This window comes from Poeciliopsis prolifica, unplaced genomic scaffold (genome assembly GCF_027474105.1).
Source record: "Poeciliopsis prolifica strain line A6 unplaced genomic scaffold, Auburn_PproV2 SCAFFOLD061, whole genome shotgun sequence".
Classification (NCBI taxonomy): Eukaryota; Metazoa; Chordata; class Actinopteri; order Cyprinodontiformes; family Poeciliidae; genus Poeciliopsis; species Poeciliopsis prolifica.
The window spans coordinates 198,259-224,941 of NW_026562436.1; the positions used below are offsets into that span (position 1 = coordinate 198,259).

A 26,683-nucleotide genomic window follows, 5' to 3' on the forward strand; every position below is an offset into this window, starting at 1 on the left:
TAAATACTTTAAATCAAGTCATATTCAGTAAATTCTTATGGTAATAAAAAGGTTGTTTATTTTTATAATGTGAACAAAAGGCAGACAAGAAGAGCAAAATGATATGAGTTATTCATGAGATTTCAGAACAACCTCTACAAGTATGCATACAATGCTTTAGATCAGGGGTGCTCAAACTTTTTGAGACCAAGATCTACTTTTTCTCTCACCAGATGTTTGTTGTGATGTTTACTGCAAACGCACGTGGTAATTAGTCCAAGTTTGTCGTTTATTGAACGTTTAGAAACTACAGCGGCTGTGATGAACTGCAGTGAAGGTAAACACAGGTGAAACAACCCAAACAGGTGATCAACTCAGAACCACTCGCACCTTTTTACTCACTCTCTTAATCGTTTAAGCATATCAGTTGCCGTGGGAACCGCCTGCGTCCCGCAAGCAGAGCAGAGATTACATTAAAAACATAACATTCAGTCCGTTACGATATCAGGTTTCCAGGCTTGATATTCATTTCGCAATTAGTAATAAGCCTCTCATGAACACAGCGGTGGCTGAATAGTTAATTTAAGATCCTGTCAGTCTTTGAGTCGCCTTTTTATTTGTGAATTTATTTGTGAACCAAAACACATTGAATTGCGCAACACCTTGCTTAAACAATAATTACTGATTATTAATTTTAACACATTTTGTTGATTTTGTAAAAATTCTTCTTTGATTAAGCTACAAACGTTTTGGATATCAGTGAATATTGTCAGAAGAGGTATTGCTGGTCTCAATGTCCTGGCCGCGTTCAGTTTGTCACCTGCTGCTGTGATCGACTCAAAACCTTCCTGTGATCGACGTATTGAGCACCCCTGATTTAGATCTTCATCTTGTCCCAGTTTGTAGCTACATGTAAATGTGTTCAGTCTGTGTTGACATGACTTACCTGAGCAATGCCTCCAACCATCTTACTCTTGACCACCACAGCCTGGTCATCCTGAGCGTCAAACGCTGCTTTCTGCGCTGCTTTCACCAGGTTGTCTGATGCCCTCTTCACAGCATTTCCAGCAGCCTGCAGAAAAACAGTTCAGGACTCTAATTCTTTTTTTAAAAGGTTTTATTGGTTCTGGTGGCTTATATTTGAGTGTGGTCAGACAGAAAGTGTGCAATTAGTGTTACGGCCCCTAACCATTTAACGTTTGAGTGTAGGCTAATGTTAAACAGGTTAAAGTGTACTCCTGGATGTGTTAAAATGGTCTTTTTTGTAGTAGACCATTTTAAGCTCCACCTTTTTTTCCTCTGAAATCATTTTTATTTTACCGCCCTGATCCACTGGACATGCGGTCATAACAGAGAGAAAGGGGAAAGGCAAAGGACACTAACCTGTAACGCCGTTGCCAAGGACCCAGGATTCATACACACATTCTGGCCTCCCCCCACAGTGCACACGTGGACTTTGTAAATCTAATTTATATATATATTTTTAAATCTGACTGTAACACTTGTTTGGTGGAACTATCTGGGAATGGTGGGCATCAACAAATGCAAATGCATTGTTATTACAATCACACAAAGATGAGTCATTGAGCTTTGAGAGAGCAGCTTCATGCAGACTGTGGACAATAACTCTTGGAAGAAGAGTCCAGTTGTGTGCAGGGAGTCTGAGTCCTGCTTAGAGCTGGAGGCCAGCTTTAAAAAGCAAACAGAGCAATACTGACAGGCAACCATCTGCCCTCATTGGGCAGATCACTCCAGACATTGCAGCCTTCCCTTTTGTGGTTTTGAGAGCTCAAAGCAGCCAGTCACCTGGGTGAGGTCTCAACATGTGGTTAACACTTTCTTCACTGGTTTATGACTGGTTGGAATGTTGTTGCCACTCTGACTGACATAAAACATACGCTATTCTTCACCATGACCATCATCACACTGGAAACAAGAACGCTTTATCTCGCTAAAGCACTTAAACACATCAAAATGCTTTCAAAACAAATACAGGCCCTTTCCAAAAAAAAATGAATATCATGGAAAAGTTATTTAATTTCCATGCAAAATTAAAAAATTTTGGGTTAGATTCAGGGTCCACAGTTTAAACGATTTCAATTATTTTTTATTGTTACATAATTTGGGCTTCCAGCTCATAAAATCCACAGACAGGACGTCAAGAAATTGGAATATTGTGAAGAAATCAGCCTAAGGTACTTTTTTTGCAGATGAAAAAGAAATTATTTCAATTTTAATTAAAAAAATTCCCAGGGGCCGGGAGGAGGCCCTGGAGAAGACCCAGGACACCGTGGACGATTTATGTTTCTCAGCTGGCCTTGTTCCAGCCCTCATTGACAAGGAGGCGCTGGAACAAGTTGCTGGGGAGAGGGAAGTGTGGGCCTCCCTGCCTAAGCTGCTACCCCTACGACCTAACCCTGGATAAGTGGGAGAAAATGTATGTATGTGTGTGTGTGGCTCTGTGTGTCTGTATGTCTGTATGTATGCATGGATGGATGGATGGATGGATGGATGGATGGATGGATGGATGGATGGATGGATGATGGATGGATGGATGGATGGATGGATGGATGGATGGATGGATGGATGGATGGATGGATGGATGGATGGATGGATGGATGGATGGATGGATGGATGGATGGATGGATGGATGGATGGATGGATGGAAGGATGAATGGATAAAAAATTTTTATATGGTCAAGCTCAACAAAATTTGACTTGATTCCTGAAGAATTAAGATGGATTACATTAAATTTGGTGCAGATCAGCTGAAATATGTGAAATTTAGAGCCAATCGTATGATAATGGTGTCATGTCAGACTTTGCTTTACCGGATCAGTCTACAGAAATAGGTTTATGTGTTTGGAAGCAACACATAAACCAACTTATCAGTCTTCTGACAAAATGTCAAGTGGACTAGGTGAAAGGGGTCAGAAATTGACATTTTCTCAGTTAAAAAACTAACTTCTTGTTCATAGAAGTCAAATTTTTTTAAAATCTGACTGAAACAGATTTTCAGACAGAAAATCTGTTTAAGTCCAGAATATGAACTAGTGCCTAGAGCTTCTTGACCATGTCCCTTCACATGGGGGACAATTTCAGTAGTTTGGGCGGTTTTTAATGTTAAAAAAGCCAGTTCACTTATGACAACAATAATAAGACACATTCAAATTACAATTCATTTGTATTATGACTATTATGACAGTTTTATGTCTTCCATAAAAAGAAGACATAAAACTTAGTGTCTTCAGTTTTATGTCTTTACTATCAGTGGCTGCCCCACATTCAATTTCAAAGGACTGTGCAGTTACAACCTCATGAAGCAGCATAGTAAGTAACATCAAGAGCAAATGCTCTTAGTGTAATCATAGATCAGGACTAATGTTTCCAGTTTCAAGTGCCATGGAAGGACTAGGTGGATAGTTTCCAGTGCTTCTGTAGACGTAAATGTATGGGAATTATCATGGTAGCAGCTGCAGGCTCAGACGAGGAGGAGATAAGCCTCCGCTGATTGGATCAGAGAATATGAGCTGGTCTGGGCAAGCCCAAAGCCATGGCTACAGTACATACTCCCTTAAAAATACTATTTTTGGATGGATGAGGGGGGAAGAGATACCTGTGCTTTCTGCTGTGGTTTACAGGTGACTGCATTGGTTACAGCTAAAGGTCAGGACAACCCTGCTGAGCAACAGTGTTTCCACCACTGAGTCAGTGTTTTTAAAGAATTCTTTTACACAGAGTTCCAATTGTTCAGGCTGCTCTGCTAGCTGCTTACCTGATGAGTCTAGAGAAGTTCTGTCAAGCTGAGTTACAGTTCCTTACAAAAATGACAGTCACTCTCATTGCTAATAATATAGTTTGTCAGTTGTTGGAATTCTGCTTATTTTCCACTGAAGCCCTTTAGAACAGGTTATAGACATCAGGTTGTTTGTGACAAGAGGGAATCAATACTGGAAATACATTAAAGTGGTGCCTGGGTGAAAGCCTAAAGTTCTCTTTTTTTATATCCAGCCAATAACCATTCCAAACATGCACCAATTTATAACTGCTTTAGTGGCAACTTAAGTTACCGCTATTGACTACAATCACTACATAATTGTAGTTGTTCTTGTAGAACACATGTGTCAAACTTCAGTCCTCAAGGGCTGGTGCCCTGCAGTTTTTGTATGCTACAGGTACAAAACACTGAAATGAAGTGGCTTAATTACCTCCTTCTTGTGTAGATAAGTTCTCCAGAGTCTTGCTAATGACCTAATTGTTCTATTCAGGTGTGGTGCAGCAGAGGCACAACTAGAAGTTTCAGGTCACCTTTAGGACTGGAGTTTAACACCCCTGTAGAACAACCTGCCCATCAGATCTATCCTGACGTGGAGCCACAGTAAATATTCAAGTCTGTTTCCTTCTTACCGTTTTAGTGTGGTAAAGCCACTCTACAACATACAGTGTATTCTAATACAGAAACATAAACATTGACAGGTTATGCTAACCTGGAGCCTCTTCATGGTCTGTGAGTCCTGGTCAGCCTTGACCTTGCAGGCCACCAGGAGCTGAGCGGTAGAGGCCGCCACCTGCTTAGCTGAAGAAATGAGCTTCTCCTCACTGGCGTGTCCCTGGACCGCAGAGTTGGCTGCTTCACACAGGTTGTTGGTTGCTGCAGCAACCATCCGGGCCTAGATGATCGAGTGGAACCAAAGACAAAGCAGTTTACAGAGAATGTCTTACACCATCTGAGTTTAAGTTTAAGATGGCTGACTTACAGCTGAAATCAGGCCCTGAGACCACTGGCCATCATCCACCGCATTTGCTGGAATTGCTCCCACCTGAAAATATCATAGACTGGAGTTATACTGTATTTATTAGTATTCTAAGCAGTTCTAACATCAGCAGTTTTAAAGTGGATAGGAAGAGAAGGAATTTGACTGATCTGTTTTTTTTAGGGACCCAGAGTGATGTTGACAATAGTTATGTTTTGAAGTGTTGGTGCTGATATACCTTCCCCTGAGCAACAAGCTCCCTCTGAGCTGCTGAAGCTGCTTTAACCAGAGCACTTGTGGCAGCTGCAATCGATTTGGCTGCTTCCAGAATTTGCTCTTCAAAGTTCAAGCTCTCATCCGCCTCCTGTTAATTGGGAGGAAAACCAACCGATGAGAAACATATTGGTTCAGACCAGTGGACAACTTAAGGCCATGTCTTTACTAAAGGGCCAAACTACTGACAAATATACCCAGTTGCTCAAGATAATAGAGTTCCAAATAAATTTGAAACGGAAAGTATGAGCAGCAGAGCTCACAGAACATAAGATCTGTAATGCATGCTGACCGGCCGCCTGAGGTGAGGTTAACAAATTAGGTGTGAATGCCTGTGGCCTGTAAAAGGCCTGGTAACCTTGGGTTTGGTCCTTGGCCTCAGCTGCTCCAATTTCTTGGCAGCTGCTTCGATAGCGGCTGCAGCTCCCAGCAGCTCGTTCTCTGCGATGACAGTAGGATCCTCGGGGTCCACCCACTCTGTGCCTGCAGCACACAAAAATAACACCTTTCTCAGTCTGTACCAAACACAATGTCAGTCTTCACTCTTTCCAGAGATATTCATGCTTCATAAGAAAGCTGAGCTCATGTTAAATACTCCTCCACACATGAACAATACCTTCTCTGGGAATGACATAAGTTATCCCTTACTAGAAACTCCTCAAGATAAAGAGAATTAATAAAGTCCAACAGGGCTTTTCCCTGATGAGCTTCAGGTATGTTTAACAGAACAGTGAACAGTTGTTTTCATGTTGGAGCAGAATTTCAGATTTCTTTTTATCTCAAACAAGGTATAGAAAGCAGGATTAGAAAAAGACAGCAGCAGTATGCTGAGCAACACAAACAGCCTGGCAGAAGAGCTTGACATTGAGCTGCTTTGTGCAGATAGACAGTGTTTTAAATAATTTAAAGTATCATTCATTTTTATTGAACTGTCCAAAGGAATTTTCCTGCATTCATCTTATTATTAGTATTTTATTCTTATTACCCTAAAGCTGAAAATGATTTCACAGTGAGTGACTTTTGCAACATCAGCGTCATTCAATGTTAAAATGCATTTCCAAACTAGAACAGATCTCGTTCTCAACAGACTGTGTTAGTAATCTGCCGTTACAGGTCTGAGCAGCACATACCTTTCATTGCCTCAGCAGCCTGGATGAGCTCAGTGACGCTGCCAGCAACACGCTTGGAGAAGTTGGCAAGCTGCTGCTTCAGATCATGTGTGGGCTTCTGGATGATCTGTGAATGAAAAACTGCATAAAACGTGCATCCAAGGCTAACTTTTTATTCTATTCTACACACCAAAATGATTAAAAAGGATCTTCACATTTGGGATTATGTTCAAAAATTAATGTCCCATATATGACTTAAGTAACCAGGTTAAAAAAACAGCTATGCTGGACTGAAACATTCAGATCCCGACTGTCTTGAAGATTGTCATGAAGCAGCATCTTAGTCAATTTAAATGGCAGAGAAATGACCAAGAAGACCCCATATGATGATGCCATAGCTCTGGATACTTGTGATAGGTAAACTGGCATGTTAATAAAAGACAAACCTCAAACAAACTCCTATACATTAACTACAATGCTGGTTGAATAAATTCACCAACTCATACACACATTCCCACACTGTTGGCTACCTTATAGCCACAGCTCCCCTGGACCACACTGACAGAGGTCAGGCTGCTATACAACCAGCATCACTGGTGGCAAGACATAGTTCAATTTTTATCACAATGTTTTGCATTACTATTGTGATAAAAATAAAAGTAATAATAAGAAACATTTATTCCAACAATCGACAATGCCAACAGTTTTAGGGGTCTTTAAACATCATTATCTGAAATTTATTTTCACAACAATAAATGAAAATCTTATCTGAAAATTTTCACAATAAATGATAATAAATGCACACTCCTAAATGGTGCTCTGACTATTAGATTTGGTCAGAGCGCTTCACTCATCTGGTTCTGGTCACTTGGAAATAAAAAAAGAAAAAAAAGCTTGCTTGGAGAAACATAAAAGTTATAAATACAAAACCACCTATGTGTTTTTAAGTTAAGTCCTTTACAAAAAAGCACTAATCCTGAAACACACTGAGTGATGTGAGGGAACAAGAAACAGACCTTCAAATGAACAAATTAAAATTTTGATGTTAAAAATTTTATAACAAAATATACAGATAGAATTTTAACTTGGGGAAACTGCTTGTTCATTATTAATTCCATCTTACTGTGCAGCTCAAACCATTAATCTGAAAGTAAGGAGTGTGAAAAATTTAACTTTAAAAGTTATGCATAAGATCTTTATGAAATATGTGCTAAACTTGCCACCTGGTGGCGCTGGCCACAGCGCTTGACTGATATTGTGCTTTATGTTTTATCTGGCAGAGCAGAACTTAAACAATAAGCCATATAGATGGAAGACACTTCTTTTCTTCTCAGCTATATCTTAGTTTTGAAATGTAGGTGAGATTATGTCTGAGAGCAGGTTATTATTTTACAGGTGATGGGTATGGTTTAGGACAGATCGATGATGCCATGTGGAGAGCAGATGACGTATGAAATTTAGTGTAACATCTCAAGTAAAACCAAAATATATTCAATTTAGTGATCAAACTAAATAGAATACAATCAGCTAAAGTCTGAACCAAAAGATCTCACTGATTTCATAGCCCGAAGCAGTAGCTGTTCAGACAGAAAAGGCCCTTCAGTCACCAAGTAACGGGTGTTAGGTTAGATGAAGAAACTTCACATGAATGAAGTTAAAAAAAAACCTATGGACTCTAAATAATATAAAATCAGTGCTTTTTATTTCAAGAAATCATAGTAATGACAAAAGAAAACAGAATTTGATTCTAAAATTGACTATTAGCTTGTATTGCAGCCATCTTGCTCAACTCACTTTTAGAATGCATTGTTATAACATGACAGCAAACTCTGAACATAAATATCTACAGCCATCAGATGACTGAGTGACAAGAACAGCAGACGAGTGGGATGTGTTGGTGCTCTGATATAGCTGGGGCTCAGTTGGTGTCCTTACACTGTCCTAGAAGGGAAATATCCAGGTTGGAGCAGTGTGCAACAGGTGCAGGGAATTAACAGAGCTCAGGCCATACTCAGCTCAACTTTATTCAGATGTGATGTCAAAAGAAGATTGACGTTACACCTTAGGAACGCATGCAGGGAGCCAAGCTAATGCCAACGGCAAACAAAACCTCCCCAACAACAATCTGATGTTAATTCAATGTGTGTGTAGTCAAGACACACCTGGTGGATAATCATGAGGAAATTATTCTTTCTGAATATGAAATACTTGGTTTCAGACAAAATCAAGCTTTATGAAGGGTAGTATGATATTTAGGGATTTAAAGGTTTTATTCTACATTCTTCATGATAAAACATTAGCAAAACCAACCAACTAATGACACTGACATGCACAATCGTTATTAAGAGATTGAATCTTATTATTGTCTAACCAACAAATCACTACTGAAAGACTCACCTACAGTCAGCAGTACACATACAATAGACCTACACACCTACAATTCAGAATATCGATGCATTATTGTGAGTGGGGAAGACACCTAATGGTCAGACTACTTTTCAAACAGCATAGCCCCACACATGTGCACTTCAGTCATGCTATGTACTCACTACTCACCGGCTAGCCCCAACATCAGTGAGATACCAGTTTTAAGAAACATAGGCAAACCATTGCAAAGAAAAAAAAAAAGAGAGAATGAAAATGTCAAATCAGACATTCTGTGAGATTTGTGCTCTGGGGCACGATTGAGGGTCACATGACACAAAGCCAAAGAGTTCCCAGAAGAAGGTCTTGAAGGTATGCAAAGCTGCATCTGAATGAAGCAAAACATTTATGGTTGTTTCTGACTGATCTGTCAATTTTTGTAGTTAGCACTGGCAGCATTAGGAGAAGTCAGTTAATTTTTTCATAGATTATCTGTTTTGTATTACACTGTCACGACATGGTGACACTTTTAACAATGTAAAGAACATATTACACTCGAGTTAAACAAGTGGACAATAACTGTCTGAGATTTTAGTTGATGTACATTTTAAATGGCAGCAAATGGTATGTAAAAAGAAAACGCAACCTAAAAAATAAAGAGTAGCAGGACTCTACTCTACTCTAAGGTGGCTCTATTCTGCTAGTGATGGACGGACCCACCAGCCCTTAAACTCAAACCAATCTCAAAACTTTAACTTATCAGTTAAAAGAAAGAGAATGCCATCTTACCACCAGGACATGTTCTAGCAGTCCCAAATATCCTGAAGCACATTCGTTACCATAGCGTAAAGCACGCATCTGGACGTCCTTGCTGACCTCTGGGTGGTAGGCAGCTTCCTGAAAAACAAGAGGAACATGCATTCCATTTCCATTATTGAGAGCCACAGCTGGGCACAATTGCTCTTCACAATGTTGGCCAAAAAGCACCACAAAGTACATTAAAACATAAATGCTTATGGCACCCAAATAACTAGCAACAATCCTGACTACACCTGTTCAATAGCTAACAGATCCCTCCAACACATGGTGGATATAGGCATCAAGACATGGTGCAAAAGTCAGAGCATGTAAACAAACAGGATGACAAAGAAAGAAGATATATGTGACATTAAATGCAGCATTGCTCTTGATGCCAGATAGACAGTTCTAAACATTTAAAAAACTGCTGATCTGATGGGTTTTGTAATCATTTTGTGTTAACAAATAATGTTCCAAAAATGAAGATAAAAACCCCATTGAAAGTATATAAAATTTATTCCAATCTTGAATGTGGATACTGGAAATTGTGGAATGGAAGAGCTGCATTATGGATGTGCAACTGAGAAATTTGCAGCAATTGTGTGATGCCAAAATGTACATATTGACCAACATTTGGGAGATGTTTTTTTATTCCATTTTAATGCCCAGTCATGAAGAATGAGGGCAGTTTTGAAGGCAATAGGGAGCCCAACTTATGCAAATAAATGTCTGTTGTACCTTGCAGGAGTGCAGCATGTCAGCAATGGCTCGTCTGCTGAGGTTAGCAGTGGCGATGATGTCCTCCTGGCGACATGAGTTCCCCGCAGCCACTGCCTTCGCTGTTGCCACGGTGATTCCTTTTGTCATACGAATAAACTCCTCTGGTGTGGTCGTTTTTGGTGGGGGATCAGAACTACAGAAAACCTGAGTGCCAACAACATAATTAGATAGTGACTACATAACTCAACAACAATTATTTTTGCATGTATTTTACTCCAACAGAAATTTTTCATCCATCCCAGCTTTCATAAAGCAAGGTTATGTATGGCCACCAAACATGCAGAACCAAGTATGCGGAGATTTACAGTCAGCTCCTGCTTGATGTGTTCAATAGTGGCCTCTAAAGCTCTGGTTCCCTTGGTGGCTTCATCCTCCACTGCCTTGACAGTCTTAAGCAGAGATGTCACATTGGTCACCATCACCTGCAGAAGAAAAGTTGAGTTTAATTGCCACAAATCAGGCTGATCTCAACGTTCCTCAAAACTATACAGGGGGAATGGACAGCGGGACTGCTGCAGTGCATATTATCACCTTCATCAGAGACTGGATGCAGCTACTGAAGTACGTTAAAACAGAACGCATTACTCTTGACTTGTGAATGAGGGTACCAGCAGTTCTTTTGCTTTACCCCTTTTACGGAATATAAAGGGTATATTTTCTAATACATTTTTTAGATTGACAGTGTGTTGTTCTAAAGGCAACTAATTAACCACAGCAGAAGTGTCTGCATTCATAGTTAAATTAGCATTTATAAAAACAGTTCAGATACACATTAAAGTATTTCCATAGACATAATAATGTTGTATCTTACCAGCCTCAGGTTGGTCATTAAATCCTAATTTGGTGTTTGAGATTGAATTTAAAAGTGTTTAAATAACATCAGAAGTCTTTTTGTATAAAATGTTTATGAAATTTACCTTAAAGTCTGTAGATGCACTACAGTAAATTATAGTTATGTAATACCAATAGACATTTGTCTGCTTGAATGCAATATGTGGTCTGATGGTTTATTCCAAGTGTTCTGTATGTCAATATTTCTTCTGCCTGGCCTGTGCAGTAACACTGCCATTTCCAGTATTACTGCATACCTTTGTTTATTCAGTGGTTGTTCTTCAGTTGGAAGCAACATTATACTTGTGGAAAGCTTAATTATAATGTTGACTCGATATAGATGTGGCATTAACAAAAAAAAGATATAATGTGGTTCACAATTCTACTACAGAAAACAGATTAATAGTAAAATGTAGTGGTGGCCTTTGAATATTACCTTAGCAGAACTCTTAAGCTGGAGCATGCTGGGGTCATCATGAGGTTTACCTGCAGCTGCCTTAGTGGCACTAATTAGGTTACCCAGAGCTTTGGCCACATCCTTCACTGCATTAATCAATACCACCTGAAGAGAACAAAGCACATTAGAGAGTGGCATATATTCAGCCTTTGTCTCCACACAACATATTCAGCGCATACAATTTCTCAGAAAGTTAGTTTCTGAGAATATTTTTTTCCCATTTTTTTTTATTTTTTTGTTTTAATGAAGCATTGACCAGCTTTACAGAACATGCATTAAGTGCCTGAGAATTGTACATTCTCAGGCATTATAATATCTATAAGAGCTCCCTTTATTTATTTATTTATTTTTGTTGCTGATGTTAATCACCTCTTAGGACAATTACTGATGTAAGTCAGTAAAAACAACTTCACATCCAGATGATTGCACGTCAAACTCCTACCACATCGCCACCATCAGTATAAACAAATATACAAATACATAAAACAATTAAAACATATTTATAAAACAATTGAACAACTGGGTTCCAAACATGAGCTAAAATACTCAATGACAAAATTATTTGGCTTTAAAGTAATTTTAATATGACTTTACAGATCTATGCCAGTAGGTGGAGCACATATTATGAAAAAACTTAGTAAATGTGCTAATACAATCCATTTACTCTCATTATTGTCATTAAATAATGAGAGTAAATTATTTTAAAAGGACTAAAAAAAAAAATTGCTGAAATTAGTCTTCAGCTTCATGCCAACAGCAAACCATCTGACAACCAACACTGCTATTTGAACATTTGGTTGTTTTTTTTGTGATCTGCAAAATACTGACAAAGCAGCTCATCTCAGCTGATTCCAAGCCTGCAACAATTTGACAACAAGCCTGAAATGTTCTATATATTCTATTTCTTATTTTTTCTTTCCTTGTGTCTATTTTAACTGTATTTTCATTTTATTCAGACAGTATTATCTGACAGGGGGACAAACAATGGAAACCTGCCTTGCCTGTAGTTGAGTGGATTCATATTTGTGTTATTCAAAAAGGATCATTAATACAAAATGCTCCTCTTCTAAAAATAAACTAAATTAAATGAAAATCCATCTGTTCCTAACAAAAGATTTTACCAAAGTGAGTACTTTAGAAAACAAACTCTCCCAAAAATATTTGAAATGCTCTGCAAAGCCTACTTGAGTCTCAGGGTCTTCAGAACCCAGGCTGGCTGCTCCCAGTTTGACCACATCAGCCAGTCTGGTTATGGTGGAAACCGAAGACTGGGCAGCCTGAGCCAGTTTCTCCTGACTGGCTCCCGCACCAGACACCAGCAGCTTGGTGTCCTCTACTAGGGCTTTGGCTGTCTTCAGAATGCATTCTCTGAAAAACAACAAAAGTTATGAGTTAAATCACCATGGCAATATAACTACCTCCAATTTTAGACATTTCTTTTACTTGCTTGTAAACAAGACAAAGCAAAGTGACGAGTATTATGCTCCTTCAAGGGGCAGCAATGTGCATTACCCAAGCACATTGGGCCATTTTGAAGCAGAAATCAAGTAACTACCTTCAGTTGTTAAAAAAAATGCTATGACTATAAAATATAAGACATAACTCAAAAGAAATATTAAGTAATTTAACACATGGCATATCGCACATCATTACACTCCAGGCATATTTTTGATGAGGGAGTAATAATGCAAACCTCAAAAGAGTTGATTGTAATCAATAATAATAATAATGGAGGAACTGGGTTCCTAAGAAAGAAATTCAAATAATTGACTTTCTTTAAAAAATAACAAATAAAAAGCACACTTTGTGTTAATAAACAAAAAACTGTCCAAAAAATTTGTTTTAAAATATTAAATAAATTTACATGTGCGCCCAACATAACTTTACAGAGATCTATGCCAGTAGGTGGAGCACATATTATGAAAAAAACTTACTAAATGTGTTAATACGATCCATTTACTCCCATAATTGTCATTAAAGTAGTTTTTATCATATTCAATTTATTCTTAAGGGAATTAAAACTTAAATAATATGATATGATAAGCATATTCAGCACTACTAGCAAAAGGATTCATGACACACACCAAGTGAGAGGGCTCTAAATGAGAACCTGGTACCTGTGGTCAGCAAACGTTTCAGCATTCTCTCTATTAAGGGTACCAGCAGTGGCAAACATAATGGTTGTGTCGAGATCTGCAATGATTCCAGAAACAGCACTTGCAGCTGTAATACAGGCTTGGGTGCCACGGTTACCAGCTTGAAGGGATGCCAAAACATGAGAGACCTAGCACAAAAAAACAAAGGGACATATTTGAGAGTCTGTGTCAGAGCAAACATAAGGCACTTTTCCACTAGCCGACCTCTAACCAGTTCAGTCCCAGTCATTCCCGACCACAGTCATTTCCCATTAGCAGATCCAGTGCTCCTCTGCCCAGCTGTTCTCATGTATTGATACCTACTTCACACTGAGCCGAGTACAGCACCAAACCAATTTAAGTTGGTTTGGTCTGATGACTTCACATCAAACTCCAAAACCACATTATAGTTTAGCTGTGAACGGCAGACAGGCAATTTGCTATCAGAGAGCTGCTCAGTATGGAGGAACAATTATGAATTTTATCACAAGCAGAGCCAGGAACACATGCAGAAAGTTCTGAAATGACTGTGATTTAACAGTGCCACAGCAGGTCGTCTCACAGAAGAACAGGCAGCAATAAAGAAGAGAGAAACTGTGCTATGGTCAGTTCTGTCAGAGCTGTAATTTTGTACCGATAATCAAAAAAAAGAAATAAATAAACTTAATTTCTAGCACATTTCAAAAAATTGCCAGGGTAGCCAAAGTGCTTTACATTAAAACAGAAATGCGTAAGAAACATGACAATAAAAATGCTTCAATCACAACTACAAATCACAAACAAAAAAAGACATCATTATGTTAAAAAATTTCAGACCTTCTCTGAGACTTTGCGGGCGCTTTCAATAAGTTCTTTCTTAGTAAATGTGTCGTTGGGGCTACACTGTAGAGCTCCAGCTTTGGTAACCAGACCTGTGCAGGTGAAGCCCAGCTCTCCCACTTGCTTCTTAATGTGAGAACCAATCTGAGAAATAAAACAGTAGAGGAAATAAAATACATGAAATGTATAAAAATTAACAACATGCTTGTCAGCAGAAGTATTTATTCACTTCATCATTTTCTGCAGTGAGTGCTGCATATTTGGCCTCATTTGCGAGATTTCCAAAATTATTGGTCAATTGGTTGGCCAGTCCTCCAAGGTCATCTGGGTTGGTGTTGGACTTAGTCACCTGAAGAGAAATGAGAAAATATTACAGTCTGTGGATTCAGTCGGAATGAGATGTTCAGAAGACTGAACATCTATCTGAGGAAAGCTCTATATGACAGCTTCATGAAGGCACTGAAACATTAACAGAAAAACCTAACTAGATTTCTGAGAAATACTAACATTTTGTCAGATACACTTTGTTCTTACCATCTCCTGTACAGTAACAGCAATGGCCTTGGCTGTCTTCACCATGGTGGTCTGGTAATCTACGAAGGTGCCATCTGGTTCATCTGCAGGCCCGTCTTCCATTTTATTGATGGCGTCGTTGATGGAGCCCACCATGCCACCCACAGCACCTGCTGCACTAGCTGCCTCAGCCAGTGTGGCCCCAAGGTCATCTACTGCTTCTTTCATCATCTGCACTGAATCCTCCAAAGCATTCTGCATGTGTGCTGCCTGCAAGAAGAAAAATAGGCAAGTGGGTAAGGCTGACAGCTCAAAATCACTGAGATTTAGAATATTTGTTTTCAAAAGAAGATTTTTTTTCCCCAGGCTTTAAACTAAAGTTAGCCTGATTGGGATTGAGTATGATGTTCTTTGTGTAAAATACGCCAAATACATCAAATGATCGAAGATAGGTAAATCCTAATAAGGGTTTTTCTTTATTAAAAAAAAACTGAAAACTGAGTGGCTATAGCAAATTCATCGAATAGTAATTATTTTATTATGCTCGCACCTGACAAAGGTTTTCCAAACAACAAAGGGAGGTGTTGCATTTCATATTTTGAAATATAAAAAAAAAAAATTTAAAGATTTGATCAAAAAGCACTCATTTGTGGAAACGCCTCCAAAATTATAAGCTGTAATTTTTCAGCTTATTATTTCTGATGCAAATCAGAAATAATTCTGATTTGCATGGTATATGTAAGGATAAAACAAACACATCACGTTTTGTGAACAAGGACATGAGAAGTATAGGTAAAGATCCAGAGAACTCAGTTCAGTACCTTGGGATTTCCTCCAGCCTCCTTGGCGGTATAGAGCATCTGCAGCGCTGACTCTGCCAAGGTCTTGGTCTGGTCTAAGACAGCCATCTGCTGCTGGCTGCTGAGGATCTTGGACGCTGTGCCAATGGCAGCCATGATCAAGGGCTCAAAGTAGCTAGCCATCTGAGAAACCTGTGAGAAACAGTTCCAGGAAGGAGAAGCACATGATCAGCCTTCCAATGCACCACCATCTGATGAGCACCAATGTTTGGGCATATAATGATTGGAATTGTGAAGCCAATTCCTGATTTTTAGAAGAAATATTCTAAAACAATATTGAGGCAGTATATAAAACATTCCTTTATAAACGTTTGCTAAGTATTTATTAAGGGTGCCCTAATTTATCTGCCAGCAGATTTATTGGTGCTGATTTCCTGAATCTTGGGAGATCTTTGATCGGCTGACACTTACATGTGAAGCCGATCTTATCCACCGATCTTTTCTACCACAGCAAAGTCTAAAAATCCGCCACTGTCCACTTCTGCTCTTCAGTGAGAGGTTTGAATGACAGATCAGTCCACCAGCTCATGTCTGTACATTTGAAGTTAACAATAGTCACCCCACTGTTGACAACTCAGCCATTTTCTTGCTATATTTGACATTTCAGTCAAAAAATTTGGTATGGGCCAAAATCTGAATGGGCAGGTCAGACTTTTTAATCAGCCATTGGCCAGAAAGCTGCAATAAATGCAGCGCTAGTGTTTACATTAGGAGACATCAAGTCATTTTGTAAGAGAAGTCACATATGGCTATCTAAAACTCCATGTCGAACAGTGTGTGTTTGTAGTGGTGCTTACTTTGTGTCCCAGCTGGGAGGCCTCCGATCGAGCCGCCACTGCCACAGGATCAATCAGATTACTGATCTCATGAACTGAAGCAGCCATCTGTTCATGAAGAGTCTACAATACAAGCACATTGGGAAAGCCACTTCAATTATCATTCACTTCTAGATCCAGAAGCTGATCAAAACTACCTGGCAAGGTCATTTCATTGTAATCTTTATAATATTCATTGTAATCTTTATAATAAAAAGCAATTTGTCACAAAAAAAATGGTGCTGATTTATTTTATAGTTTTTTAGATTTTGAAAAATCATAGTTTTTGAATTACTACCCAAAGTTCCTATAAGGTAGTATACATGAGCCCCACTCATTGGTATCCAGAAACTATATTCTGGATACCACTTACAATATATTAATTGTTACACCTCAAGAAGACTTTTAAACTTTATTCTCTCTATATCTCTTTCTTGGACAAAGCCACTGCAGATGTTACTACTGTGATTAACTGCTACCATGGCATGAGCCCTGTTTTCCATTCCCAAAGATAGTGATCTGTGGGAAGTAGTGTGCTGACTTCAAGTATTATTGTGTCTGGTTGGTTCTCCCAATCCCCAGCAGAACATAAAGTATGTAAAAATTGATAGCATTTTGAAAATATTTAAGAAGTAAAAATACATATTGTGATAATAGTGGTAAACATGCTATAAAGCACAATAAATCTAATAACGCACAATTACTAGTGCAAATAAAGGGAATAACTTAAGAAACTAATTTTCTTCCCAACAGTAAAATGGCACAAAAAAAAAAGAAACTATCAAAGCAACCAAAAGCGTCCCTCTTCTTGAATTAAGTCAATGTGTTTCTGTACGTATTGAATAATGTTTAAAATAGTGCTTCACAGAACACAGTCAAACCAATGTCTAAAATAAATCATGAATCAAATCCAAGATAAATATAAAAACTAAAATTTTGATAGGCAAAGTTTATAACAAGAAAATATGAAAGCTCTCAGCTAACAAAATAACATCTTTGCTTAATCAGAAATGACTTTTTCTTGTCAACTTTTAAAGCACATTATGAACCACCAAGGAGGAAAAGTAGCATTTAGAGCTGTCTTTACCTCCATAGAGATGTCGTCTCTGGGTGTTAGGTGTTGGCTTATTGCAGCCAGAGAGGCCTGGTCAACCTCACGGATGCAGCCGTTCAACACCTCTATAGCGTCATCACATTCTCTCTGGCCTGGAGCCTTTTCTCTGCACACATACAGCAAGAGGGAAGGAGTGATGAGAGCATCACTCTCATCAGTGATGCTCTCATCCTAATAAATGTGAAGGAACAATATCTTTATTTCATAAATGTAATTTGTAAACATATACAAACCATGACTGAAAACAACAGTTACCAAATGTAGGATTAAAGTCTTGATACAGAGAGACATGGTTTAATGTGACGTTCTAAATCTACAACAATAAACTGGAATAATGTTGTAAGAAGAGTTGAACCAAATTTCTCCCCAACACATGTTTAAATGTTTGCTGATAAAAGTAGTTTCAGCAGGCTAGTAAATCTGCATTAATGTACCATTTACTGAATGATAGTGACAGACAGTATTGCTGTGTCCTTCTTTTAGAGTTGTATTTACTACATGTGAAAACAGACATTGTAGTTGTTATGGTAACATTAATAAAGTGAATAAATAAAAATAAAATAAAGAAATAATGTAAAAAATATACAAATGCACTATGTGAATGAACCTAAGCCTTCATAATATTGTAATCCTTTAAGATGCTTCTTCATCATTCAATATTACAGTGTGTATTATATTGGTCATGTAATATTATTCAGCGTTATAATTTAAAAATTTATGCTGAAAATCTGTTTCATCATACGGAGATGGGAAACAACAGCAGTCAGACTGAAGCATACCTCATGTTGGTGATGAGCTTCTTAATGGAGTCAGACACAGTCCTCGAGTGTCCCGCCAGCACAGACCACTTAGGAGGGTCTTTGGGGTTGACTGCCAGGGACCGGGCGGTCTGAATCAGGCCCGTCGAGCTCTCCAGCATCATCTGTGCTGCTGTTAAAATGGGCTCCATGGCTGCATGTCCCTGAAGAGTTTGGATTAAACTCGTTTTTAAATGACTTCATAACATTTGGCACAGCTTCTGTTTTACTGTGATAAATGTTATCAATGGCTAAAAGCTGCATGTTTACTTCCTCTGTTATTCCAGCAGCCTGTCTCTTTTACTTTAACTAATGAAGAATATTTTCCTCTGGACTTATTAAAGCTTATTTCCCCCTTTATAAATTAGCTGTTTTTTCTACTTAGTCTTATTAAATGTGACTTAAATAAGTGTTTAGTCAGCAGCAACAGCATCTCCAAATGTTGTTCATTTGTTTTTCTGTAGTTTTTAAATGTACTCCTCATTACTGTTAACAAGTTGTTAGCGTCCAAAAAGTTATTGCAATGTAAATGTAAGAGTCACTGTTTTGTCTTTGAAAGGTGAAAATAAGGACCACACATCTAAACAGGTTGCTCAAAAATGTTCAGTATCCAATACAGTTTTCCCACCTTTCAGGATCAGCCTTCCAACTTTGGTTCAAACAGTATGTTGACCCATCACGATAAGCATTCTTGTTTAAGCATTCATTCTTAAACAAGAATAACAGTTTTAATGCTTCAAATTGAACATATGAATTTGCTGGTGCATCATCAGTATCTATTTTAGTGATGTATTGTTATATATGTTTGAAGGATAAATGAGATGGTTAACTTGTATCATCATGAGGAAAGAAAATGATTCACTTTTAGGTTTCTCAAGAAAACTTTTTAATAACAGTGCAAAAATTGTTATTAAACAAATCAGGTTTGTTGGTTATTAAATTAGTGAAATAGAATCCAAATATAATCCAAATCAAATGTAATCACAATAACACTATGTGTTGCCTTATTAAGGAAGCAGTAAACAGTTGAAAGGTTAGGAGAGCACTAACCTCAGGACTGATATGAGCAGGAATGCTGGCGAACTCTGGGTTTGAGGCAAAGGCAGTCAGGTTGTCCACAGCTTCTATCAGAGGGCCAGTAGCAGCCTTGCACTTCTCTCTATTCTCCTGATTAAAGGCTCCATCTAAAGCCTGCAAAAGAGACATCAATCAAAAGTTTCCAAAAGACTCAAAGTCTAGAGCTAAATTCTCTAGTTATGCTGAGAGATAACTGTTGCTTAGTTATGGGACCCTCTGGACTAGTTCCTAACAATCAGTGTTCTCGGGAACTCATTTTTAAACTATTTTTCTACTTAATGTGCAGTAAATTTCAAGCGTTAAAATCCAATCAGGACTGAGCTCAGCAACCAGTATACACAACTAAGATGTTTATAAATCATGTGAGAGATTTTGTCATATTACAAACCTTAATAGATTTCACCAGGTTGGCAGTGGTGTTGGCCACTTCTTTGGCTGACTGGACAAACTGTCTCTTGGCAACAGGGTTAGGCGTTTGGGAAGAGGCCAGGCGACAGGCGTTACACAGGGCTGAAGTGTGTTTGGCAACAATGGTCGCTGCAGAAAGCACCTGAGCAGAGAGTAAGTGAGCAAGTCACCACATGAAGGATCATTCTAAGAGAAACCAAAACCAGCTCAAGCAACGTGATAACCACAAACCTGAGACTGGGTGCAGGCTGGATCCACCAGGTTCTGGCAGGCCATCTGGATAGCCTGGTTAGCCCGGGCAAACTGAGTGGGATCCACAAGACCTTTCTGGCCTGCTACACTGTTAGGGTCTGACACTCCCACCAAATAAGCTGCCTAGACATACCAGCAGGTCGATGGTCACAACACTCAACGTTAATAAACAGATAGTATTATACAGAAAGTATTTTACCTGTGCAGCTGCTTCAGTAAGACCACACAATGCTTTGGATCCAGCACTGACCGAGTCTCCAAACTCTGGCAGGTTAGAATTTTTGGCATTGTGTGAAATGCCTGCCATGGACTCACCGAGAACCTGTCCAGAACAAGCAGACAATCAGCTGTGCCACATAAAAAGCTTTCATGCTTCTACTATTAGTGTTTCAGTGACAGAACAGTGTCTACAGCTTGTTTTCAACCTCAACAATTTAGTCTGTAAGAGAAACCTTGCAGAATGGAAATCAAATAAGATAAGAAAAGCAGTTGAGTGTGTGATGTACCTTAGAATTCTCCATGACGCTGTCAATGCACTCGAAGAACGACTGTTCATTCACTGCCTCGGTGGGGTTCTCCAGCATCCCTTTCACTGACTGCATATAGAGACCAAACTTTTGCAAACTGTTTCTGTTACTGCTGTCACACTCTATGATATATGATGACATACTAACTCTAATGGACTGGAAATCGGTATCAAAGTTTTAAAAAAAATGTGCAGTCCTTGGCACAGCCAAGATACTGCGCAGAACCCTCAAGATATATTGTATTTAAATGTTCTTAACCCCAAAAAGCATGACCTAACCCATTCCTGGACAATTTCAGCATAACTTTTCTGCACATATAATGAATGTATGTCTTGAAGGAATAACTTTCAGGGACAACCAGTCAGACAACCATTTGTCAGACTAGTTGTCTGACAACTTTAAGATTGTTCGACAAGTATGAGAAAAAAACAATCCCACTGCAGCAAATGTGCCTCTTTTTGTTGATGTTGTAGCACACTGAATTTTTACACCAATAAATGTAGGATTCATGCAACAGGCACACATCATAAACATAAAAAGACAGACAGGAATGCATTTGATGTTTTGTAAAAGGAGCTCCATTTCTGCATGCTTGGTCCAAGATAGCTCCAAAAACAGTTTTAGTCATGTCAACATACTTGCCACAGCCTAAGAAAGATATGCTGTGAGTCACATGAGTCACAATGGCCAAATATTATCCCTGTTTCTAATCTTCTGATATCTGAACTGAAAGTTACAATGACACTGAAAACCAGACTTGATGCTTCACACATAGTATAAAGTTATATGGCAACTCATGAATGGCAGCTTTAGCATGACAGATTTTACCTCCAGCTCTCTGAGAGCGTTGTCACACTCCTTCTGACCTGGAGCCTGCTGAGTGCACATGGTGATGAGCTGGTTGATGCTGTCTGTAACTGCCCTGGAGATATAAATACTCACACATGTTAAGTACAGACAAGCTATGGAGAAGTCACAGTCTTACAAGTGAAAGAGGATTTCTCACCGAGCTGCTGCTGCTAGCTGGTTCTTCAGGTTGGGTGAGCTGGGGTCAGTGGACAGAGCCTTGGCTGCAAGCAGCAGCTTGCTTGATGACATAGAGATAGTTTTCAGGTTGGACACTACCTGTGTCTGATCCTCTTTGGACTGCAGGAGACAAGAAAGGCTGAAAGTTTGAATTCAGTTAGAGCACTAAATGCTTATTCTTGAATAAAGCTGCTGAATGTTCAGCTTTGTAAGGCCAGGAGAATTTAAATCAGAAATTTGACCTGTTGTATGAACTCGTAAGCCACATATGCTAACAACATGCAGTGTTTTTAAAAAAACAAAATAAATAAATGTGAACTTACGTGCTTCTTAAAATCCTGAACAAAAGTGTCAAAAATTGAAAAATTTTTGGAATACTAAAAACCACAATCCAAATTTATAGAAGAAAATAACTAACTCAATGGACACTGCAGAGCAGAAGAGTCTTAGTTTCTTAATTTCTCATTATGATGACCAAATATATGTACTCAGTAATGATCGTTTAATATGTAATAACGTATCATCATTCTTCTGCCACAGAATTCAACTACCATATCATGTTAGAATCTTTGCTGAAATTTGCTTATGCTCCACTAGTTTGGGTTCCTGTAACTTTTTTAAGACACTTTCCTATATTTTCTGATAGCTCTTTGCCATCTCCTTATTACTTCAGCTGCTATAAGTTGTCTCAAAATTGTGACTTAGCCAACATGAACTCTATGGCAGTCTTATCTAATCCTACCTGGGAGGTTCCAGCCATATCAACACCAGCATCCAGGAAGGTGTTGAAGTCTTGTCCAAACTTGCTGGTAGCCCTGGCCAGGTCCTGGGTGGTCCCTCTAGATGCCTGGACCACCTCATTGGCTGACTGGTTAAGGCCAGCGGCCACCTCATTCAGCTGAGCCTGAATTTCCTGGAAACTTCGTCCACTGGACGGGAACTACAAGGTTAGAGAGATACCAATGTTAAATGGGGCATAGGGAAATTAAAAATAAAATAACTCATGTTTTTTTACTTAAGAATACACAAATTAGAAAGAGGTTTTTATCTGAAATTTAGAAAAATATAAAGTAGTGTCCAGTGTTTACTCTAGTCATTAAATACTTCTTCAGATTTTATAGCTAGAATTACATCACTCCCTTCCCTTTAAGCTCAACCCTAGAAAAAAACACAGATGTTATTTTGGACAAAGTTAAAGGAAATTTAAGAAAAAAGAAAGTGTAGCAAATGATTTAAAAAATGCACAGCAATACATTGTTGAAACCTTCAGTAGCACTTTATTTGATGGGGTGTATATAAGACTGTCATGAAACTGTCATAAACATCACGTAACCTGTCATGAAAATGAATGAGATTTTATGAATGCTTCTGACTGTTGTCAGTAAGTGTGATTCTGTAAATAATGACACTTCTAATGAAAAGTTGACAATTTTAAAGAACTTTTGATGCAAGTTTAATACAACTTTGCTTTTAAAAGTGTCAGTATTTACCAAATAATGCAAAGTTGGCAGTTTTAATGCACGTTTAATGCAAATTTGCATTAAAAGTGTGATAATTTACCAAATGACCCTTCATGACAACAGTGAAACATTCATGAAGACTAGTTTATGTTCATGACAAGTGTTATGTCATGTTTATGACAGTGTAATGTCAGTCTTGTGCACACTGTCTAATAAAGTGTTACCAAAACTTCTATTTTCTATTTTAATTAAATAAGTGTTTTCCCTGTAAAAGAATGAAGAGGTGTCTTGGCCTTATTTGAAGATCAAAAAAACTATTCAAGGCTACTCAATTGTATGAAAAGTGTCAGAAATTGTATCATCGATGTAAAGCGGCCTCAAGGATAGTTTATTAATACAAACATTACCTGATACCTCTTCTTTCATTTGTTCACTATCACTACTGTTAATGGTAAAGAAATCTGGTAAATTAAGATGCAGTATGGCTCTTGTACTGAAATGCAATGCCCAATCATAACTATTGTCAAATTTTGCTGATGATCACTGTAAAAAATTTTTAGTAAAAAAATGATCATCAGGAGCCATGTCTCCAAAAGGATTTTCTCATTCTGACTCGACTACATAATGGTGATTGCTGTACTAACAGAATCAGCCAGAAGTGATCTGCTGGCCTCGCCCACTGTGCGGATGGCATTGTCCACATCCCTCTGACCAGGAAGGGAGTTAACACATCTGTTCAGAGCCTGGGACACTGCCTTGGCCACCTACACACAGGTCATAAAGAATAGCATTTATTACTCTGATAATCAGGAATATTGAAATATTGTTTTTCTTTCTGAAGCTTTGTGTCTGACCTGAGCCAGCCTCTGTTGGCTCTCTGCATCTCCTGGCTTAGCGATCACCCCCTTAGTTTCTTCAATCAGTTTGGCTGATTTGTCCATGACATCACCAGCACAGTCCAGCACGGCGCTGCGTGTTGCTGGGTCATCTGTGGTAGCAGCGACCCCTCTGGCTGCCGAGGCCAAGGTCTTCAGAGTCTGGGCTATATCTCTGGCTGACATGCCTAGACGCAACAGGAGGGCAGTGAAACCTGAGTCTGTACCAACATGGAAGGTCACACTAAACATTTGGTGAAAGAGAATGTAAATACATAATTAAGTCAAGTAATTGGGAGGCTTAAATCAAACTTCCCCATTTTGGACCACCTATAAACCAACAGAACTGTTTTCACGTATTTCCTGTAAAATTGCATAGCTTTTACAAAGCATGTTTGGAGCATCTTCTGCTCCTCCGGGAGGTGCATTCATTTTACCCACCTATGTAGTTTTCATCTCCTTGAGTGGCTTCACTCAGGAGTTGGGCGATACCTGACGTGATGGCTTTGGTGCTGGTGCCCAGGTCCTGTGAACATTTTTCAAGCTGAACAACAAAACAAATAGTTAGACCAACTTCCCATGATTCAGAATCTTCTGATCTACATCCACTGTTTAAAATGAAGCTTAATCTTATGAGAATTTTCAGTCCAACGTATGTCCAAGCTAAATAAGCTGGTCTGTGTGCGCGAGTGTGCGCGAGTGTGCGCGAGTGTGCGTGAGTGTGCGCGTGTGTGCGCGTGTGTGCGCAAGTGTGCGTGAGTGTGCGCGTGTGTGCACAAGTGTGCGCGTGTGTGCACAAGTGTGCGCGTGTGTGTGCGAGTGTGCGCGAGAGTGTGCGAGTGTGCGCGAGAGTGTGCGAGTGTGCGTTCGTTACCGTCTCGCCTGGCAGCGGTTTGAGTTTGCCTGCTTGAGCAGAAGCCTTGGCATCCTGGATGTTCTTCTCCAGATCTCTCACCATGTTCAGAGCATTATCTATCTCCAGCTGACCACAAGCATCCTGGGCCTGAAACATGTACACCATTTAGCATGTTTGTCTGTTTTCATGTCTCCTGTCATCCATCAACATGGGGCAGGAGACAATGATTCAGGTGGAGGTCATGACCTTTTACCTTCTGTGAGGCAGTGCGAAGTTCTGCCAGGGCGCTGGCCAGATTCTTAGCACATTGGCTGAGTTGCATGGCTGATGCCTGGTCATTGATGGTTGGAATAGTGGCTTTACATGCTGTTACCATCTTAGCTCCTGGCTGGAAGAGGACAGGAAGAGACAGACTCAATTAATTTAGAGAGAAAGCCAAACATGATTTATGCAGATTATCTGAGGTGGTCACCAAGCATGATATAAGAACCAAGATGAATTTTTCGAAAGGAAGTTCCTAATTATTACATTTTGAAGATTAATAGTAAAGCCTGTCATTTCACTCTTTCACTCTTTGACACTGCACAGCAAAGGGTTTGCACATGCACAAAACAATTAGCCATGTTCTCAGGCAGTTTTGATTTAGGAACTTGATTTTGTTTATTTGAATGGAACCTTCATTTAACTTTGAATGTTTCCTTTGTCTTGACATTATTTGATATAAGCAATGTATTGTGATTGATTTGACTTTCTCAACAGCCTAGAATTTAGGCTGTTGAGAGCCTTTCTGTTTTCAAACTGTTAAATATTATATTAACTGTTTTTCAGTCATCCTTTTTACCAGATCACATAGCTAGCAGCATTTATACCTAAATCAAAAATTAAAAGCCAATCCATGTGATGAGAATTGGTGATCCACAGTGATCAGCCCTCATGGGCAGCAAGAAACCTATAGTTTGAAAACACCAATAAATACAGGACCAAAATGAAACTACTTGTTTGTATTCACAAATTAGCAAATAAACCAGATTCTAATTCTAAATGTATTTATGTTTGTCTTGTTTGGACAACACAGATTGAAGATTAGTACTTGAGAGAAGAGCAGCGGCTTAAAGTAATAATTCATCAGACCAGAGACTTACTAGCATCTGCATAGTAAATAATAATTAAAAATACTGAAAAAACAAAACGAAAACAACAACATAAAAAAACATTTAAAAACACAATTCAGTTTCATGCAGGTAATCAGTCACCTGGAGGAAGTTCTGACTAGCACCAATGAGGGCGAGCTGAGCACTAGGGGAGTCAGGCTGGGACTGGCTGCCTCGGACTCCTTGAACCAGCTGAGGGATCTGCTCTGCCACCACCTGATCACACACACAGACACACACACACAGAGCATAACCTCTCATTAAAAACTATGGAGTTTACACCATGGATACTTATGGCATTGCTATACTTCACAATATAACAAAAGATGGGAAGTCAATTTATTATTTATGGTTCAAAAGTGCAGAAATTCAGCTTTGTTACTAATAAGAGAAGTAATCTAGTTATTTTACTGTATTCAAACAATAAGCACTAAAACTGTCTATAACATGGTACAACAAAAAACAAACCATAGCTCTAATACTAATCACATCTGCACATGCTCTTTATCATAGCACTATGGATACTTTAACACAGTTCACAGTAGCAGTTTTGCAAAAGTTACTCAGTCGTTTCCCAGAAACATTGCTTTCACCAAAATGTTTGCTCCTTGCCAGGATTTGTTGGAGGAGGGTAAAACACACCCAGACACCTC

General features: G+C 38.9%; 1 protein-coding gene across 2 annotated transcripts in view; it reads right to left on the reverse strand.

Annotated features, from left to right (window-relative positions):
- Positions 1-26,683, reverse strand: part of tln1 (talin 1) — a 66,114-nt gene that overhangs the window by 1,795 nt on the left and 37,636 nt on the right. For both annotated transcript variants that reach the window (XM_055060594.1, XM_055060595.1), the window contains 33 exons: positions 26,133-26,246; positions 25,133-25,267; positions 24,898-25,026; positions 24,465-24,567; positions 24,003-24,211; positions 23,793-23,912; positions 22,431-22,628; positions 21,669-21,808; positions 21,491-21,584; positions 20,642-20,731; positions 20,335-20,457; positions 20,115-20,258; positions 19,864-20,025; positions 19,449-19,589; positions 18,381-18,562; positions 17,575-17,707; positions 16,470-16,571; positions 15,634-15,804; positions 14,834-15,082; positions 14,529-14,648; positions 14,297-14,443; positions 13,463-13,629; positions 12,530-12,713; positions 11,325-11,450; positions 10,363-10,479; positions 10,016-10,201; positions 9,269-9,376; positions 6,137-6,242; positions 5,365-5,489; positions 4,972-5,097; positions 4,737-4,799; positions 4,467-4,649; positions 926-1,051 (listed from right to left, as the gene is read on the reverse strand). In XM_055060594.1, the coding sequence (XP_054916569.1) occupies positions 926-1,051; positions 4,467-4,649; positions 4,737-4,799; positions 4,972-5,097; positions 5,365-5,489; positions 6,137-6,242; positions 9,269-9,376; positions 10,016-10,201; positions 10,363-10,479; positions 11,325-11,450; positions 12,530-12,713; positions 13,463-13,629; positions 14,297-14,443; positions 14,529-14,648; positions 14,834-15,082; positions 15,634-15,804; positions 16,470-16,571; positions 17,575-17,707; positions 18,381-18,562; positions 19,449-19,589; positions 19,864-20,025; positions 20,115-20,258; positions 20,335-20,457; positions 20,642-20,731; positions 21,491-21,584; positions 21,669-21,808; positions 22,431-22,628; positions 23,793-23,912; positions 24,003-24,211; positions 24,465-24,567; positions 24,898-25,026; positions 25,133-25,267; positions 26,133-26,246 (4,623 nt within the window). The remainder of the gene's footprint in view (positions 1-925; positions 1,052-4,466; positions 4,650-4,736; positions 4,800-4,971; positions 5,098-5,364; positions 5,490-6,136; positions 6,243-9,268; positions 9,377-10,015; positions 10,202-10,362; positions 10,480-11,324; positions 11,451-12,529; positions 12,714-13,462; positions 13,630-14,296; positions 14,444-14,528; positions 14,649-14,833; positions 15,083-15,633; positions 15,805-16,469; positions 16,572-17,574; positions 17,708-18,380; positions 18,563-19,448; positions 19,590-19,863; positions 20,026-20,114; positions 20,259-20,334; positions 20,458-20,641; positions 20,732-21,490; positions 21,585-21,668; positions 21,809-22,430; positions 22,629-23,792; positions 23,913-24,002; positions 24,212-24,464; positions 24,568-24,897; positions 25,027-25,132; positions 25,268-26,132; positions 26,247-26,683) is intronic.